Below are 13,559 nucleotides of genomic sequence, written 5' to 3'. Positions count from 1 at the left end.
TACTGCCAGAATTACTTCAATATACAAACTACCAAGAACAGAAAAACGCAAGAGAGGTTACAGACACAAGTGGGCTGCTCAAGTGACCGTATTCATTAGGTTGCTAGTAGCTAGTAGTTTACTGATGAATCATGTGAAACTGTCTCTTGTACTGTAGGAATCCCAGGAACAGGTTTATCTCTAGAACAAATCTGACAGCTTGTCCCAGAGACAGTTCACCCTCTCAATGCATGACGTCATTCTGGCGCCCAAAAGCTGACACCAAACAAATAGCAGGTTTAAGCAATATTGAGTCAGAAGTTCCTACACTACCTTCTGGCCTCCTTCTGGGTCCAGAGAATGCACACACGCTACATACTCCTGCATGGCCTGTTCTTTGCTCATGTCCCCGAGCTGCTTCCAGGCCTGCCTGCAACATCACAGCACAATGTGTAACCCATCAGCAGCCTTACAGAGCCCAGCTGGTAGAAACCACACTCTTAACAGCTTTTCAGTAGGACAAATGTTTTGTTTTCTATTTTTAATACAGTTCGGCAAGGAGACTGTCAATGCTAGAACTCATCTTCTCGGGTACGTAATCTAGTCACAGTCTATCCCATAAATTGACAGACAGATGTTACTTGTCTAGGATGTTACTTAGCCTTTAACAACTGAAATCCTACTTACAGTCCCTGGTCTGTTGGGTTTCTTACAATCACTGTAAAAGTTCGCACATTTACCTTTCTTTTTTTCTGGACAACACTGAAACCTATATTTAGTGTGGGTTTTGTGGACTCGCACAGATTTGTCTCTTGCCTCGTGTAACTTAAAATGAGTTTGTGCACAATACTTTAGCTATCGCTTACTAAAAGGAATACATATTCAACAACTGAAAAGGTATCAATGAGAAGAAGCAAACTTTAAGAATATGATTAGCTAGTCATCATGTGAACAGAGGATAACAATGGTTGTTTCAAACAGCAAATCCACTGGAATTTAACTGTATTCCTATTTTAAATTCACAGTGGCAATATGTTCACTGTGTGGAAAATGATTCCATTTATTTTTTAAATGTGCTTGATATGATATATATAGATATATATTGTATTACCCTGTTCATTTATGCCAACTGCTTATTTCTAAATTTTGCATATAAATAATGTATATAACTCAGTATACATGGCCAGTAGGTTTGTCAGTAATACAAAATGTTTGGGGACTACCAGGAGAAATAATGTCACAGGTGCAATGTAGTACTACAAGGAGGTACTGTAGATGGATTATGCTTATAATCACAACGTAGTTCTACAAACAATTATCTAAGAAGACAGTTTCCAATTAAACCAGTTTAACTGTAGTTCATTCAAACTTACCATTTCCTTTGTCCTTCAAAGTCAAAGAAGCCTGGTTTTGCTGTGTTACATGTTCCAACTTTGACCTGAAAAGTCAAACCAGACAGAATTTGAAATCTGAAAAAAAGTTTTATCACATACAATTAATTTACAGTTTCTATTGCTAGAAAGCATCATCATAAAGTGCTTAACAAATTTTAGTCCAAGCGGCAAACATTGTACTGTATCAAGATTATGAAAACAATGTTTGAGGTCATTCTGCAGGAAATACAGGACTGAATTTAAAAATGGCAGTAAGAAGGTGAAAACTTTTTTTAAAAAATCTTATTTTAAGCACTTTCTACAAATTTCAGGAATTAAGAGAAACAAAAAATAAGCACTGAAGTGATAAAATATAACAATAATTATTTAAGACAAAACTGGTTAAAGAATTTATTAAGCGATGTCGATCTCATGAAGCAGAGCAAGTCCTGAACTTCTATTCTCCTGTACGTCACAAGAGCTTGCTGCCATCAGCAGCACGGAAATAGAACATTTTGAGATTATGCTCAAAATGAGAATGTGTCCTTGGAAACACAGTGTGTGATGTCATTGCCTTTATAGTTGCTCATTTTATTCCATTTAAATAGGTCAGCATGTCTCAGATAGGCGTATTTGGCTCAAATAAGGATTAACGTTCAAATATGAATTTGCATTCACAGACTGGATTCACATCTTGTTACTGCTAGTTCCAAATTCTCCAGACCAGAGCTGCTTTCCCATCTGATTCATACACATTTAGTAGCTTACAATCATAGTACGTATCCCTGTGTCGCATGTTTTTATCATGCCAGTGAAAACTCTATTATTGGTGTCCACCCAAATATCTTTTAAAATGGCTGTGTAAAGTATTTATTTCTGCACTTTTATATATCTGATGTCACGCGAGAGCTTGTTAACGATTTTTAAAGCACTTTCATATTCCTCACATTAAAATTGCGAATTTAAACAGGTATCATCCGAGTCTTCTGCCGATCAGATCTTGGTCCTAATAAGTCTTTGACTGACAACTTCAAGATGTCATGAGGAAACTGCTTCTTGCCAGTTGTTGTCTTGAAGATGTAAAGTGGGAACTTTCCCCCGTCACAGACTTCAAGAAAAGCAACAAGCCAACCCGTTGTTGCGCACAAATCGCGACTTCAGAAAAGTCGTTTTGTACACTTCTATTCAACGTTCGTCAGTTAAAACGATCCCTTGGGAAACTAGAAAATATTGCTAGTGGTTTCTACATCCAAACGTACTCAGTACTTTATAAACACGAAGGTTATCCCCCATTGTCACCAACTATATGACAGAAACTGATTATGCACATGCTGAGTGCACATTTGGAAGGTTTCAAACTAATTGATCCTGAGCCCGAAAACACATCAAACACGCCTTTGCTGCAGTTTATTAAAGAGTTGCCAAAGGTTTGGGGTTGCTTTACCTGTTTATACCTGGCGTACAGGTAAAGCAGCTGTTCTCTGCTCGCTGTCTGCACCAGCCCACGGAGCCGCTCAGCTGCCGCTTCAAACTCGGCTTCGAGCTCTGTCTCTTCCAGGCGATACCCCAGGTCACCAGCACCGCAACCTTCCTCCCCGAGACCCGTCTGAGTCCGAATCTGAACCACCGAGCGGCTCTCCTGTGTCTGGCCGAGCCGGGTCGGTACCTGAACCCGTAGCAGAGTCGGGGGAAGACGATGGAGAGCGAGACGCCATATTTGGAGTATGTGCTATAAATATAAATGTTATGATCGTAGTTTGTATTTCTCGAATAATCTAAATCGATCTTCAGGAACACAAATTATATTAAAATTACTCTCTCATGCAGACAGTACCAAGATGCTGGCTAATCGTTTCAGGACTTGTTGCTCACCGCGGAGAGGTCGGCAAGATGGCGACCAGTTCGCACGTGTTTTGTTAAGCGCTGAAAAATTTGGAGTCTTTTTCCCTTAAACTGTTGGTGAAAGGAGAAAATTTGCTTTGATTTGGATGTCTATGATTTTTGACTAACTTTATGTCAATTTTTGGAGAGTTTTAATTTTATTTCTAACCCAAAAAGTTAAAACTTGGATACGATTTTTTTTTCTTTCCTCTGAATTGCACTACTGGAAAAAAACCCCGTTATTTTAGGATGGATTCGATCTCTGAAAAAAGCACTGGTGGAAAGAAGCGAAAAGAGAAGGACGTTTAGAAAATGCCGCGGCCTTCAGGAGGGCAGGTGCACCCTGCAGCAGGGGCGAGCGGCGGAGCCGGGGCGCCCCCGAGGCCGAGCACTCGTCCGCCCTCGACAGCGAGAGGAGCTCCGGAGAGACGCAGCTGGAACAGCTGCTCGACTCCGACTGAGACATTGAGCCCGACACTCCGGAAAAGCCCCTCATGAAGAGGATGAAAGACGAGCCGTCTCTGCTGGAAATGCAGAATAACATCGTGGTGCTTCTCTCCAGGAAGATTAATGAGAGAGCAGATCATCTGGAGGCATTGATTCGAAAGAACACGATGACAGTTGCTGCCTTACAAAAGTCAGTGGACTTCGCGTTGGAGGAGGTGAGAGACTTAAGATCAGATATGAAAGCAGTGAAGGAAGTGGTTAAAACAAATGCACACATACTGTTGTCAATCTTAGAACTAAAGAAATGTAAGAATGTGTTGCAAAGTTGTGATGAGGCAGGTAATGTGGTGGGGCAGTTTGGCTTGAGCAGTGTGTTGATGGTGGAGAAAAGATGTCTGGGATTGTTTTGGTGATTTTCAATGATGTGAGAGAAGTAGGTGGATCTAGCAGACTCTATAGTAACCTTATATTCAGATAAGTAACCTCTCCAAACCTGATAATGTACATGTAGGCCGGAAAGACGCCACCTACGCTCAAGTTTGCGAGAGGCTGCCTTCATGGATCGCAGATGGTCATTGTACCAGGGGGCAGGGCGTCAGGGGTTTTCGTGATTTGACAAAACGAAAGGCTATTTTTTTTGTACTGCAAGAGGTTTAATGCAGATTTTTATTTTTTACAAGAGACGCACGCTTGTTCTTCGGATTTGAATTTTTGGAAGAGTCAATGGGGGAGTGATGTCTGGTTATCATTTGGTAGTAATCAATCTGCGGGGGTTGCAATATTAAAGGGTAAATTTAAAGGTAAATTTATTAGTAGTAGAGTTCATCATTTGGGCAGATGGATAATTCTTGTAGTGGCTCTTAATGGGAAAATGTTTTTGCTGGGGAATATATATGCTTTTAATAATGAACAATATAGCAGAGACTTGTTTCTTGAAGTTGAAGAAGAAGTGAATAAGGTGAAGGACAAGTTCCAGGATATTGAAATTATTTTAGGGGGTGATTTTAACACAGTCTTTGATGTTAAGTTGGATAGATACCCTGTACCTGCTAGATCTCCCCCTCCTGATATGGAGTTGCACAGGTTATGTCAAGGCTTAGGAATTAGTGATATATGGAGATGTAAACATCCAGGACTAAAGGAGTTCACGTGGTGTAACAAGGACAGATCTAAACAATCAAGAATAGATTTTTGGTTAAGTTCAAATGCATTAGAAGGACAGATTAACAAGGTTTCTATTGAACCATTAGTACTATCTGACCATAAAGCAATTTATCTTTCTGTTAACTTGAGTAACAATGAGGATTCTAAAGTCCCTAAGACTTATTGGAAACTCAATAATATGATTTTGGAAAATGACAGCTTTAAAATGGAAATGAAGGAAATTATACAAACATATTGGAGGCGAGCTCAATTAACAAATTCATATAGCCAAAACTGGGAATTTATGAATTATAAGATAAGATTGATTGCTATAAAAAGAAGTAAAGAAGCTGTCCGCTCTAATAAAATAAAGGAAGAGGAAGTTATTAAGGCAATTTGTGATCTTACTGATGACAGCAATACTGATCAAACAGATGTTTGTAAATTAATTGGACTGCAAGCTGAACTGGATGAACTATACATAGAAAAAGCAAAAGGAGCTTTTGTTAGATCCAGGAGACGATGGTTGGAGGAAGGCGAAAAAAACTCAAAATACTTCTATAATTTGGAAAAAAAGAATGGAGATTATACATCTCTTAGTAAACTTAACATAGATGGCTGTGAAACTCAAAATCCTGTAGAAATTTCAAGATATGTATCAGATTTGTATGGTAAGTTATATACTAGTAAGGCATGTTCTACAGAAAAAATGTGTGATTTTCTGAACTCATTAAAAGAAGACTTTAAAACTATAGACGAAGGGTTTAAAGCCATCTGTGATAAAGAGATATCCATCTTTGAAATTAAGAAAGTTATTAATAAGCTCAAGGTTAACAAATCTCCTGGTAATGATGGCCTTACCACTGGATTTTATAAGACCTTTCGAGATGATTTGGCTGAATTTCTTCTTCTGGTGTTTAAGGAGTCAATTGACAAGGGAGTCTTACCAACCTCGATGACTCAGGGCTTAATAACCATAACTCCAAAACCAGATAAAGATCATTTGTTGATAGATAATTGGCGGCCTATCACTTTGATTAATAATGATGGAAAGATTCCTGCTTCTGTTTTTGCAGAGAGACTGAAAACAGGCCTTGACTCAATTATTGATGAGTCACAGTCGGGTTTCATGAAAGGAAGACATATATGTAATAATATTCGTTTGGTGTTGGACCTTGTAGACTATGGTGAACTTATTAGTCAGGATAGCTTTGTTCTATTTGTGGACTTTTATAAGGCTTTTGACACAATTGAACATTCTTTTATTTTTGAAACTCTCAATTTTTTTGGCTTTGGTGAGTATTTTCAAAAGGTAATTAGAACTTTGTACAATCAAGGTAACAGCTCTGTTAAATTGGCTCATGGAACTTCTCATAGATTTAGAATTGGTAGGGGAATTCGACAAGGATGTCCCATAAGCCCATTCTTATTCCTGCTGGTCACACAAGTTATGGTTATTCATATAAAACAAGATGTGTTTCAGGGTATTCAAATACAGGATAGAGAGATTAAGTGTTCCCAATTAGCTGATGACACAACGCTATTTTTAAGAAACCATGCAGAGATTGAGAAGGCAATTAAGTGTATAAATGTTTTTTCCTCTGTTTCTGGTCTTTCTCTTAATTTAAAAAAATGTGAACTGATGGCTCTTGGGAACTGTGATGTTTCATCTATATGTAATATTCCTGTAAAAGATGTAGTTAAATATCTAGGTATGAAGATTTCCAAAAATCCAAAAATTAGAAATGATCTAAACTTTTCTCCAATTATGCATTCATTTGAAAAAAAACTTGACTTATGGTTGTTAAGAGACCTTTCTTTAAATGGTCGAATACTTTTGTCTAAATCTGAGGGTTTATCTAGATTAGTTTATGCTTCACTGGTTCTGGACGTACCACCTGCAACTATTAGGAAAATTGACTCCAAACTTTTCAAATTTATCTGGAGGAATAAACCCCATTATCTTAAAAGAGAAATGATTTGTTGTCCACAGGCAGAAGGGGGCTTAAATGCTTTAGACTTTAGGACATCTAATGCTATTTTTAAGATTAAATGGATACAAAACTATTTAGAAAATAAGCAAAGTATATGGCATATAATCCCCAATCTGATATTTCAAGAAGTAGGGGGTCTAGAGTTTTTACTAAAGTGTAACTTTGACATTGGAAAAATCCCCTTGAAACTTGCCAGTTTTCATAAACAAGTACTTCTGACGTGGTCACTTATGTATAAACAACTTTTCCCCACATAGATTTACTATCTGGAACAACAAATATATAAAAATTAGAAATAAAACCTTATTTTTTGAAAACTGGGTCAAGAATGATATAATTTGGATTAAACAATTAATCAAGGCTGATGGTAAAATATATAGTTACACCGAGTTTGTTAATAGATACAATATTTCTATTACTTTGGATCAGTATTTTACTGTAATTAATGCGATTTCTGGGGAAATATGAACTCTTTTAAGGAGTTGTAATAGTAGTCCTTTAGAAACATTGGAAGAATTTACAGCTCATATTAGACTACAAGGAAAGGATATTGCGAATTGTGGATGTAATAACCAATTTTTGAGATCCCTGTTAAAAAATGATAATTTACTTGCGACTTCAATATATTGGAATTCTGCATTTGGAAAACGCATTGATTGGAGAAAAATTTGGATGATGCCCAATAAATATTGTATAACCAGTAAAATTAAGGAGGTTTCATACAAAATAATTCATCAAATTTACCCAGTTAAAACTCTTCTTACCCAACGATTTAAAATTAATATAGATGACAAATGTGTTTTTTGTGACAATAGCCCTGAAACTATTCAGCATTTGTTTTGGTTATGTCCCAGGGTAAAAATGTTCTGGACTAAGTTGCAGAATTATATTAAAAAAGAGACCAATATTGATATTTGTTTTGTTGAAAAAGATATTATGTTAAGTTTCAGCCCCAATGAAAACAATAGAAAAATTTCGTTTGTAATAAATTTAATTATTATACTGGCACGTTATCACATACATAAAATGAAGTGGTCTGGGAGGTACCCTGTGTTTGAGTATTTTAAAATGGAAGTAAAGGGGTATTTGGAGACTATTTCGAAATGCAAAAATATGAAAGCGGTGCGGACATTATTTTTATGTAATTTGTTTAATCTTTTTTCATAACTTGAATTGATGTAGTAGTATGTACCCCTAACGATATTTTTGTTTTGAATTGTTATATGTACTCTTGTTTGTATTGTAATGTTTGTTCTTTTGTTAAGCATAAATAAAAATTTAAAAAAATTTAAAAGAAAAGCAAAAAAAAAAACTTGTTGCTCACTGCGGTCCGTTTACCGTTCGCTCCCCTAAGCGGTCCGAAGGGAAACCAAAGACGCAGAGTACATAAGTTCCTAGTTCTATATATACAGTATAGATGGAAAAAAGAAACGCAACATTTTCTGGAATGAGAATATTATAGTTATAGCTTATGTACTTTCACAAAAAGTTGTCAATTTGTTTTAAGCCCTCTGACCAGCAATACAGCTTGTGCAGTGAGGCATTGCAACTTGCCAATCACACAAAAGTTCATTAGGTGCACTTGTTGTTGCACAGTAGAACGTTGATAGTTCATCTGGCTTGCTTGGTTTTTCAGTAGCTAATTCAGTGGCTAAGTCATTCACGTAACTCGTCTAACCCTTTCTTCAAGGACATCAGGATATCGGCGTCCACATCATAGTTGGGTAGTTTGTTCCAGGCCCCAAACCCTTTGAATAAAAATATGCATTTCCCTGTTTGGTAGATTATTTAAACCTCTTATATTTAAAAAAAATTCAAATAGTTTCCCCTAGTTCGTGTTTCACTACTCAATCTTATGAAGTGCACTACTGTAGGTCAGTAGCTTTGAGGATTTTGAATAGTTTGAATAGTTACTTGCTATAACTATGAATAGAATTATGAAGGCTAAGACTGTTTTATTTTTTTAATGGTGTAGTACACCAATAAGATATTTACAGACAACATTAAAACTAACAAACCATTTTGTGATTTAGTTGAAAAGTGTCTGGTCATGGATGTGGTAGTGTGCTCACCTATTTGAATAACACAACATTATACAAAAACATGAATGCAATTATTTTTATTTCAGAAACAGTAGATCAGCTAGGCAAATGAGGTTCCCATCAATAGAACTCCTTTTTTGATTCTTACAGGAAGGCTCTGGATAAAGCGGTCGACATCTTCGACAGCAAAGATGTTTTTTTTGGCATCTTCCTGGAGTTTGGAATTACAGGGATCCCTGGAAACACAGAGTGGTTTGACATGTCACTGTTCGAGTTTCTTTATTCCATGGCAGCAGGTCAGATAGACTTTGGATACAGTTCTTCCCAGCGGCATCTTAATGTCAGGTTTATTCAATAAGAAGCTATTTGATTAAAGGTGTGTGGTAATTTGGCTATTAGACAACTGTTTTTCAGTCATTTCAATCACATTCATAACTCTAATTCCTCTCATCTTCTATTGGACTATTCACCCCTGATCTGTACTATTACCTGTCCCTTAACCAGTTCAATACATGAATTTCCCTAAATGCCTATTGCCTTTAATTTAAGAAGAACACTATCAAAAGCATCTTTAAAATCTAATCATATCATTTTGTACGTTCTGTGTGTTTACTGCTGTGACTTGTTTGAAGAATTTTAACAAGTTGGTAAAGGAAGAATGACCTTTTCTAAAACCATATTGCTAGGGTCTTATTTTCATATGAGCGATCCTGTTGTTTAGTTCTAAAGTGGTTTTCATAACTTTACTTGTAAAAGAAGTAAGACATATTAGCTTATATCTTGTCATAATAGTCACATTTAGTCATATTTACCATACCGAGAGATACTGTAGAAGGGAATGAGGGAGGGCACTGAAAATGGAGAAAACAGAGTACTGTTGAAGAGGACTGCCAAAGATTGATGCACTGGACAATGGACTATTTAGAAGAAGAGAGATCAGGTAAGAGTAGAGCTGCACAGTTAACCAATTGATCAGAGTGGAGTTTAGAGTTCTGCCTCACCATTCCCATGGAGGTAGCAGTGTCAATAAAAAGTGACGTTTGCAGAAGACTAAGGCCAATTTGTGTAAAAATCAGTTTGTTTTTTAAAGGGTTCTAAATTTAGGATGAATTCCCCCATTCTACATAAATTCCATCCAATGTCTAATTCTGAACCACACTGGTCACTAATGTGCTACACAAAATAAAATCACAGTCACAAACTAAATACTCACCATCTGGAGTGTTCTGAGGCTTGTTCCTACTGAATCTGTCCAAACTAAAAACTTCTTTTTTGAAGAACTATGAGCACACAAAGAAAACAATTAAGGAATATTTCTTCCACAGGTATTATAATTGAACTGTTACGTACTGTATTGATCTTGATAAATTTGTAGTCATTATTCATACAGAATATTCAGCATTGGCCACCATAGCAGTTGCTATTCTTGTCGATTGCAATTAATAGAAATGTCTTCTAGAATATTATTTGATGTACAAATGAGCATTCTATTCCAATAATTTCTGTAGTGCTAATATTAAAAATACAATAATGCCCAAGTTAATTAATAATTAAAGTTTGGGTAACTAATCCATACCTTGTGTTTTTGAGGCTTGTTGTACTCATCAGGCACTTTAAAAGGTCCAAAGCTTTCACAGCTCCCGCGTCCACTGGATGTTCCCTGGGCTCTTAAGTTTTCCAAAGATGGATTTGTTTCATTCTGAATTCTGAAGTCTTTTGATCTATTACCCATGATCTTATGCTTTATCATGGAGCCAAACTTTTTCAAAGGATGTTTCTTGACTTTCTGGCTCACATTCACATCTTCATCCGGCGTATTAACTGCAAAGGGGATGTTGCTGTGCGAGAGAAGCCCTTCGCTCTCAGACGTTTTGGTCAGTTGCATTGGGGTCATGTAATGTTTTGCTATGTCAATGTGCAGACCACTCTTGCTTTGGGCTGGACTGAGATTTTTGTCCTTATTAAGGCTGGGATTGTACACATACCAAGATGAGTGTCCAGGCAACTCCTGTCACAAAAAAACAAAAAGTTACAGTTCAGTGATTGTTGTTTCATTTTTAGAAGTAAATCAAAACAAGTAACACTTCTCTTACAGAAAAGAAGATAAGGATTATGGGGTGTGTATATGATTTTAGCACTGACGTTAACACTAGAATAAAGGCAGACAATGAAATATAAAATAATAAATCAATGTGAATGTGAATGTTTACAATTGCATGTATAAAAAATAATGCATCTCAATTTTTTTTATGATGCAGACATCAGTTTGGAAATGTAGACAATACTGTGAGCAAGTCTCTCTATAGTAGCATTAACTCACCTGATTGCTTTTGTGCTAATTTAATAAGAAAGTGATAAAGCTGAAATCCACAGACAGGTGAGTTTAGTATTGTACGTACGCTATAAACTGACAATAGGGATATTTCTGAGATGTTATACAATATTAGGGAAAACAAATCTGGATTTGTAGTTTTATTGCATTGTAAAGGAAAATGCACAACATAACTATAATCATATTTACAAAATGAGTTCCATCTTCCAGTACTTTCTACACAAATGTCTGTTAATTAGGTACAGAACAGGTCCATCCTACTTTGATAAGAGAACTTTTTACAGGTTTGGAACTGTTGGTCATACCTCATCAACCACATCATGCGAAGAGGACTCCAGAAGTCGTGTTTTCATACTGTCTGGCCTCGAGGAGCTCTTCCTAGTCTTCTTAACTTTGTTCCCTGAAGCCTTACACTGCTGTACTACTTCTTGATCCTGGACTCTTTGAGCCAAATAATCTCCAGGCTTCTCTGGGGTCTCAGAAGCAGAGCAACCTTTTTTCTTATTAGAACAAGGTGTCACACCAACAGCTTCTCCTAGGGAACGCGATGAGCAGGGCTTATCCATAGTGTCTTCTGGCTGGAAACTGTTTTCAAAAACACTTTGGACTGTTGGAGAAAAGCCCTTTGGAGACTTTTTCATAGAAGACTGTAGTTTTTTACTTCTGACTGTAGTTACATTTGTGTCCACAATTTTGTCCTGTGTGGACTCACTGGTTTTCTGAGAAATGAGAGATTGTGAAGATGGAATTGAACACCCGCTTCGTAAACCATGAATTGCAATAGTTTCTTTAGCCACACAACAGGCCATTTCCTTGATCATTTCTGGATTCTGTGAGGCAATTCCTACTTGTAATACTTTCTTGCTGCCAATGGATTCCATCAGTTTGCTGTAAACAGAGCTAACAGTTTTCTTGATGGCTTGCTGTAATGGAAGATGTTCTTCAGCCTTTGGTTCACTGATGGTTAGAGTGGAAACCTTTGACAATTCCTTCAGCGCATCTTTGGTGAGTTTCAGTGCCAGGTCCCTGACCTGAGACTCGGACAGCTCTTCCACTTCCCCTGAATAATTTTCTGGGTTGGGGAAACCAGGGCGAATTTTCAAAAGCAGTTTTGCCATGATATCTTTCACTGCATCTGTTCGACACATAACAGGTGAAGGTTCTAACTGGTTCGTTTTGGTGCACATGAGCTGCTCAGTGCTCTGGGTTTCCATACCAATGGCAGCTTGAGGAGCATCTGAAGACTTGATATCTGAATGTTGGAACTTCATAATTTTTCTCACAAGAGAATTAACTATCTTTTTGGCCAGTGCCTCACTCTTGGCTGCTACTGCTTGCTGTAAGTTGTCTTTGGAACCAGCACTCTGCAGCAGTTCTCTGTAAATACAGCTGGCCACTTGTTTGACAGAAACCAGCTCACATTGGATATTGCTTCCCATTGTTGGATTACATTCTGAGGTATCTGGGGCTGTAAATAGTTTCGTCAGCACATTGTCAATAATGCCCACAGCAAATTCACTGAGCTCCCAACAAGATAAACTTTCCATAATCTGTTCTTGTTTCTCCTCCCGCTTTGGAGAAATAGGATGAATTCTTAAGAGCAGCTTAGTTACAATTTTTTTCACAATATCTGAATATGGTGGTGGAATATCAGAAGGTGGGTGAATATCAGAAGGGGGCTCTGAAGCTGACATTCCCTTTTTTTGGCAACCAAGGTTCAAGGTGTCATTTTCACTGCTGTTCACATCATTAGTGGCTTCATTTGTAATGGAGGAAGGAGAAGGACCTGAGGCTGAAGACTCAGCTGTTGAAAAGTACAGCTTTGAGAGCTCTTTAACCAAAGATACAATAATGGCATTGGACACTTCCTGATTTTTGGACATTACTGCTTTGTATAATGCAATAAGGGAGCCACTTTCTTGCAGCAAGTCATTGTACACTTTTTCAATCATTTGGTCTGCATCCGAAGGCTGAAGAAAGATGCATCTGTCATGCTCAGCTGTGCCTATAATAATTCCTGGAACAGCTGATAACTGCATGATCACAGATTCAGTAATACTTATAACCATTTCACTCAAGGTTTGCAGAGGTCTCTTCAGATCTTCAGTACTGGACTCGGGGCTGGAACAGTTTAGCTGAATTTCCGTTAGCAGATTATCTGTGACTCCATGTACTATTTCAGAAGAAACAAGAGAAACTTCAGAAGACTGAGCACTGGGTGTTGCCTCTTTGTTGTACTCACTAGTGATTCTAATATCACTCATCAGCTCATCAACCTTCACATCATGCGAAGAGGTCTCCAGAGGTTGTGTTTTCATACAGTGTGGCCTCGAGGAGCTCTTCTTAGTCTTCTTAACTGTCTTCCCTG

The 13,559-nt window shown here is 37.4% G+C and overlaps 1 protein-coding gene and 1 pseudogene across 1 annotated transcript; both read right to left on the bottom strand.

The window, feature by feature from the left end:
* Positions 1 to 303: 303 nt before the first annotated feature.
* LOC148811433 (acyl-CoA-binding domain-containing protein 6-like) lies at positions 304 to 3,067 on the bottom strand (annotated as a pseudogene).
* A 471-nt stretch (positions 3,068 to 3,538) lies between these two features.
* On the bottom strand, positions 3,539 to 11,757 carry LOC148811432 (uncharacterized). Its single transcript, XM_088908769.1, has 6 exons — positions 11,497 to 11,757; positions 10,436 to 10,867; positions 10,073 to 10,139; positions 9,677 to 9,710; positions 9,008 to 9,095; positions 3,539 to 3,820 (listed from the first exon to the last, which is right to left on the bottom strand). Exons 1-6 carry the CDS (start codon positions 11,755 to 11,757, stop codon positions 3,539 to 3,541), a joined length of 1,164 nt encoding a protein of 387 aa, XP_088764895.1.
* Positions 11,758 to 13,559: the final 1,802 nt, after the last annotated feature.

This window comes from Atractosteus spatula (genome assembly GCF_055471065.1).
Source record: "Atractosteus spatula isolate fAtrSpa1 chromosome 11 unlocalized genomic scaffold, fAtrSpa1.hap1 SUPER_11_unloc_1, whole genome shotgun sequence".
Taxonomy (NCBI): Eukaryota; Metazoa; Chordata; class Actinopteri; order Semionotiformes; family Lepisosteidae; genus Atractosteus; species Atractosteus spatula.
This window is presented reverse-complemented; position numbering and strand designations above follow the sequence as displayed.

What these genes read in the sequence shown, in the direction of transcription:
- LOC148811432 (XM_088908769.1), bottom strand. Translation starts at nt 11,757, where the DNA reads ATGGATAAGCCCTGCTCATCGCGTTCCCTAGGAGAAGCTGTTGGTGTG. An exon ending in ACAAGCCTCAAAAACACAAG is followed by an intron (nt 10,140 to 10,435) that starts GTATGGATTAGT and finishes GTGTGCTCATAG; the next exon opens with TTCTTCAAAAAAGAAGTTTT. An exon ending in GCCTCAGAACACTCCAGATG is followed by an intron (nt 9,711 to 10,072) that starts GTGAGTATTTAG and finishes CTCCATTTTCAG; the next exon opens with TGCCCTCCCTCATTCCCTTC.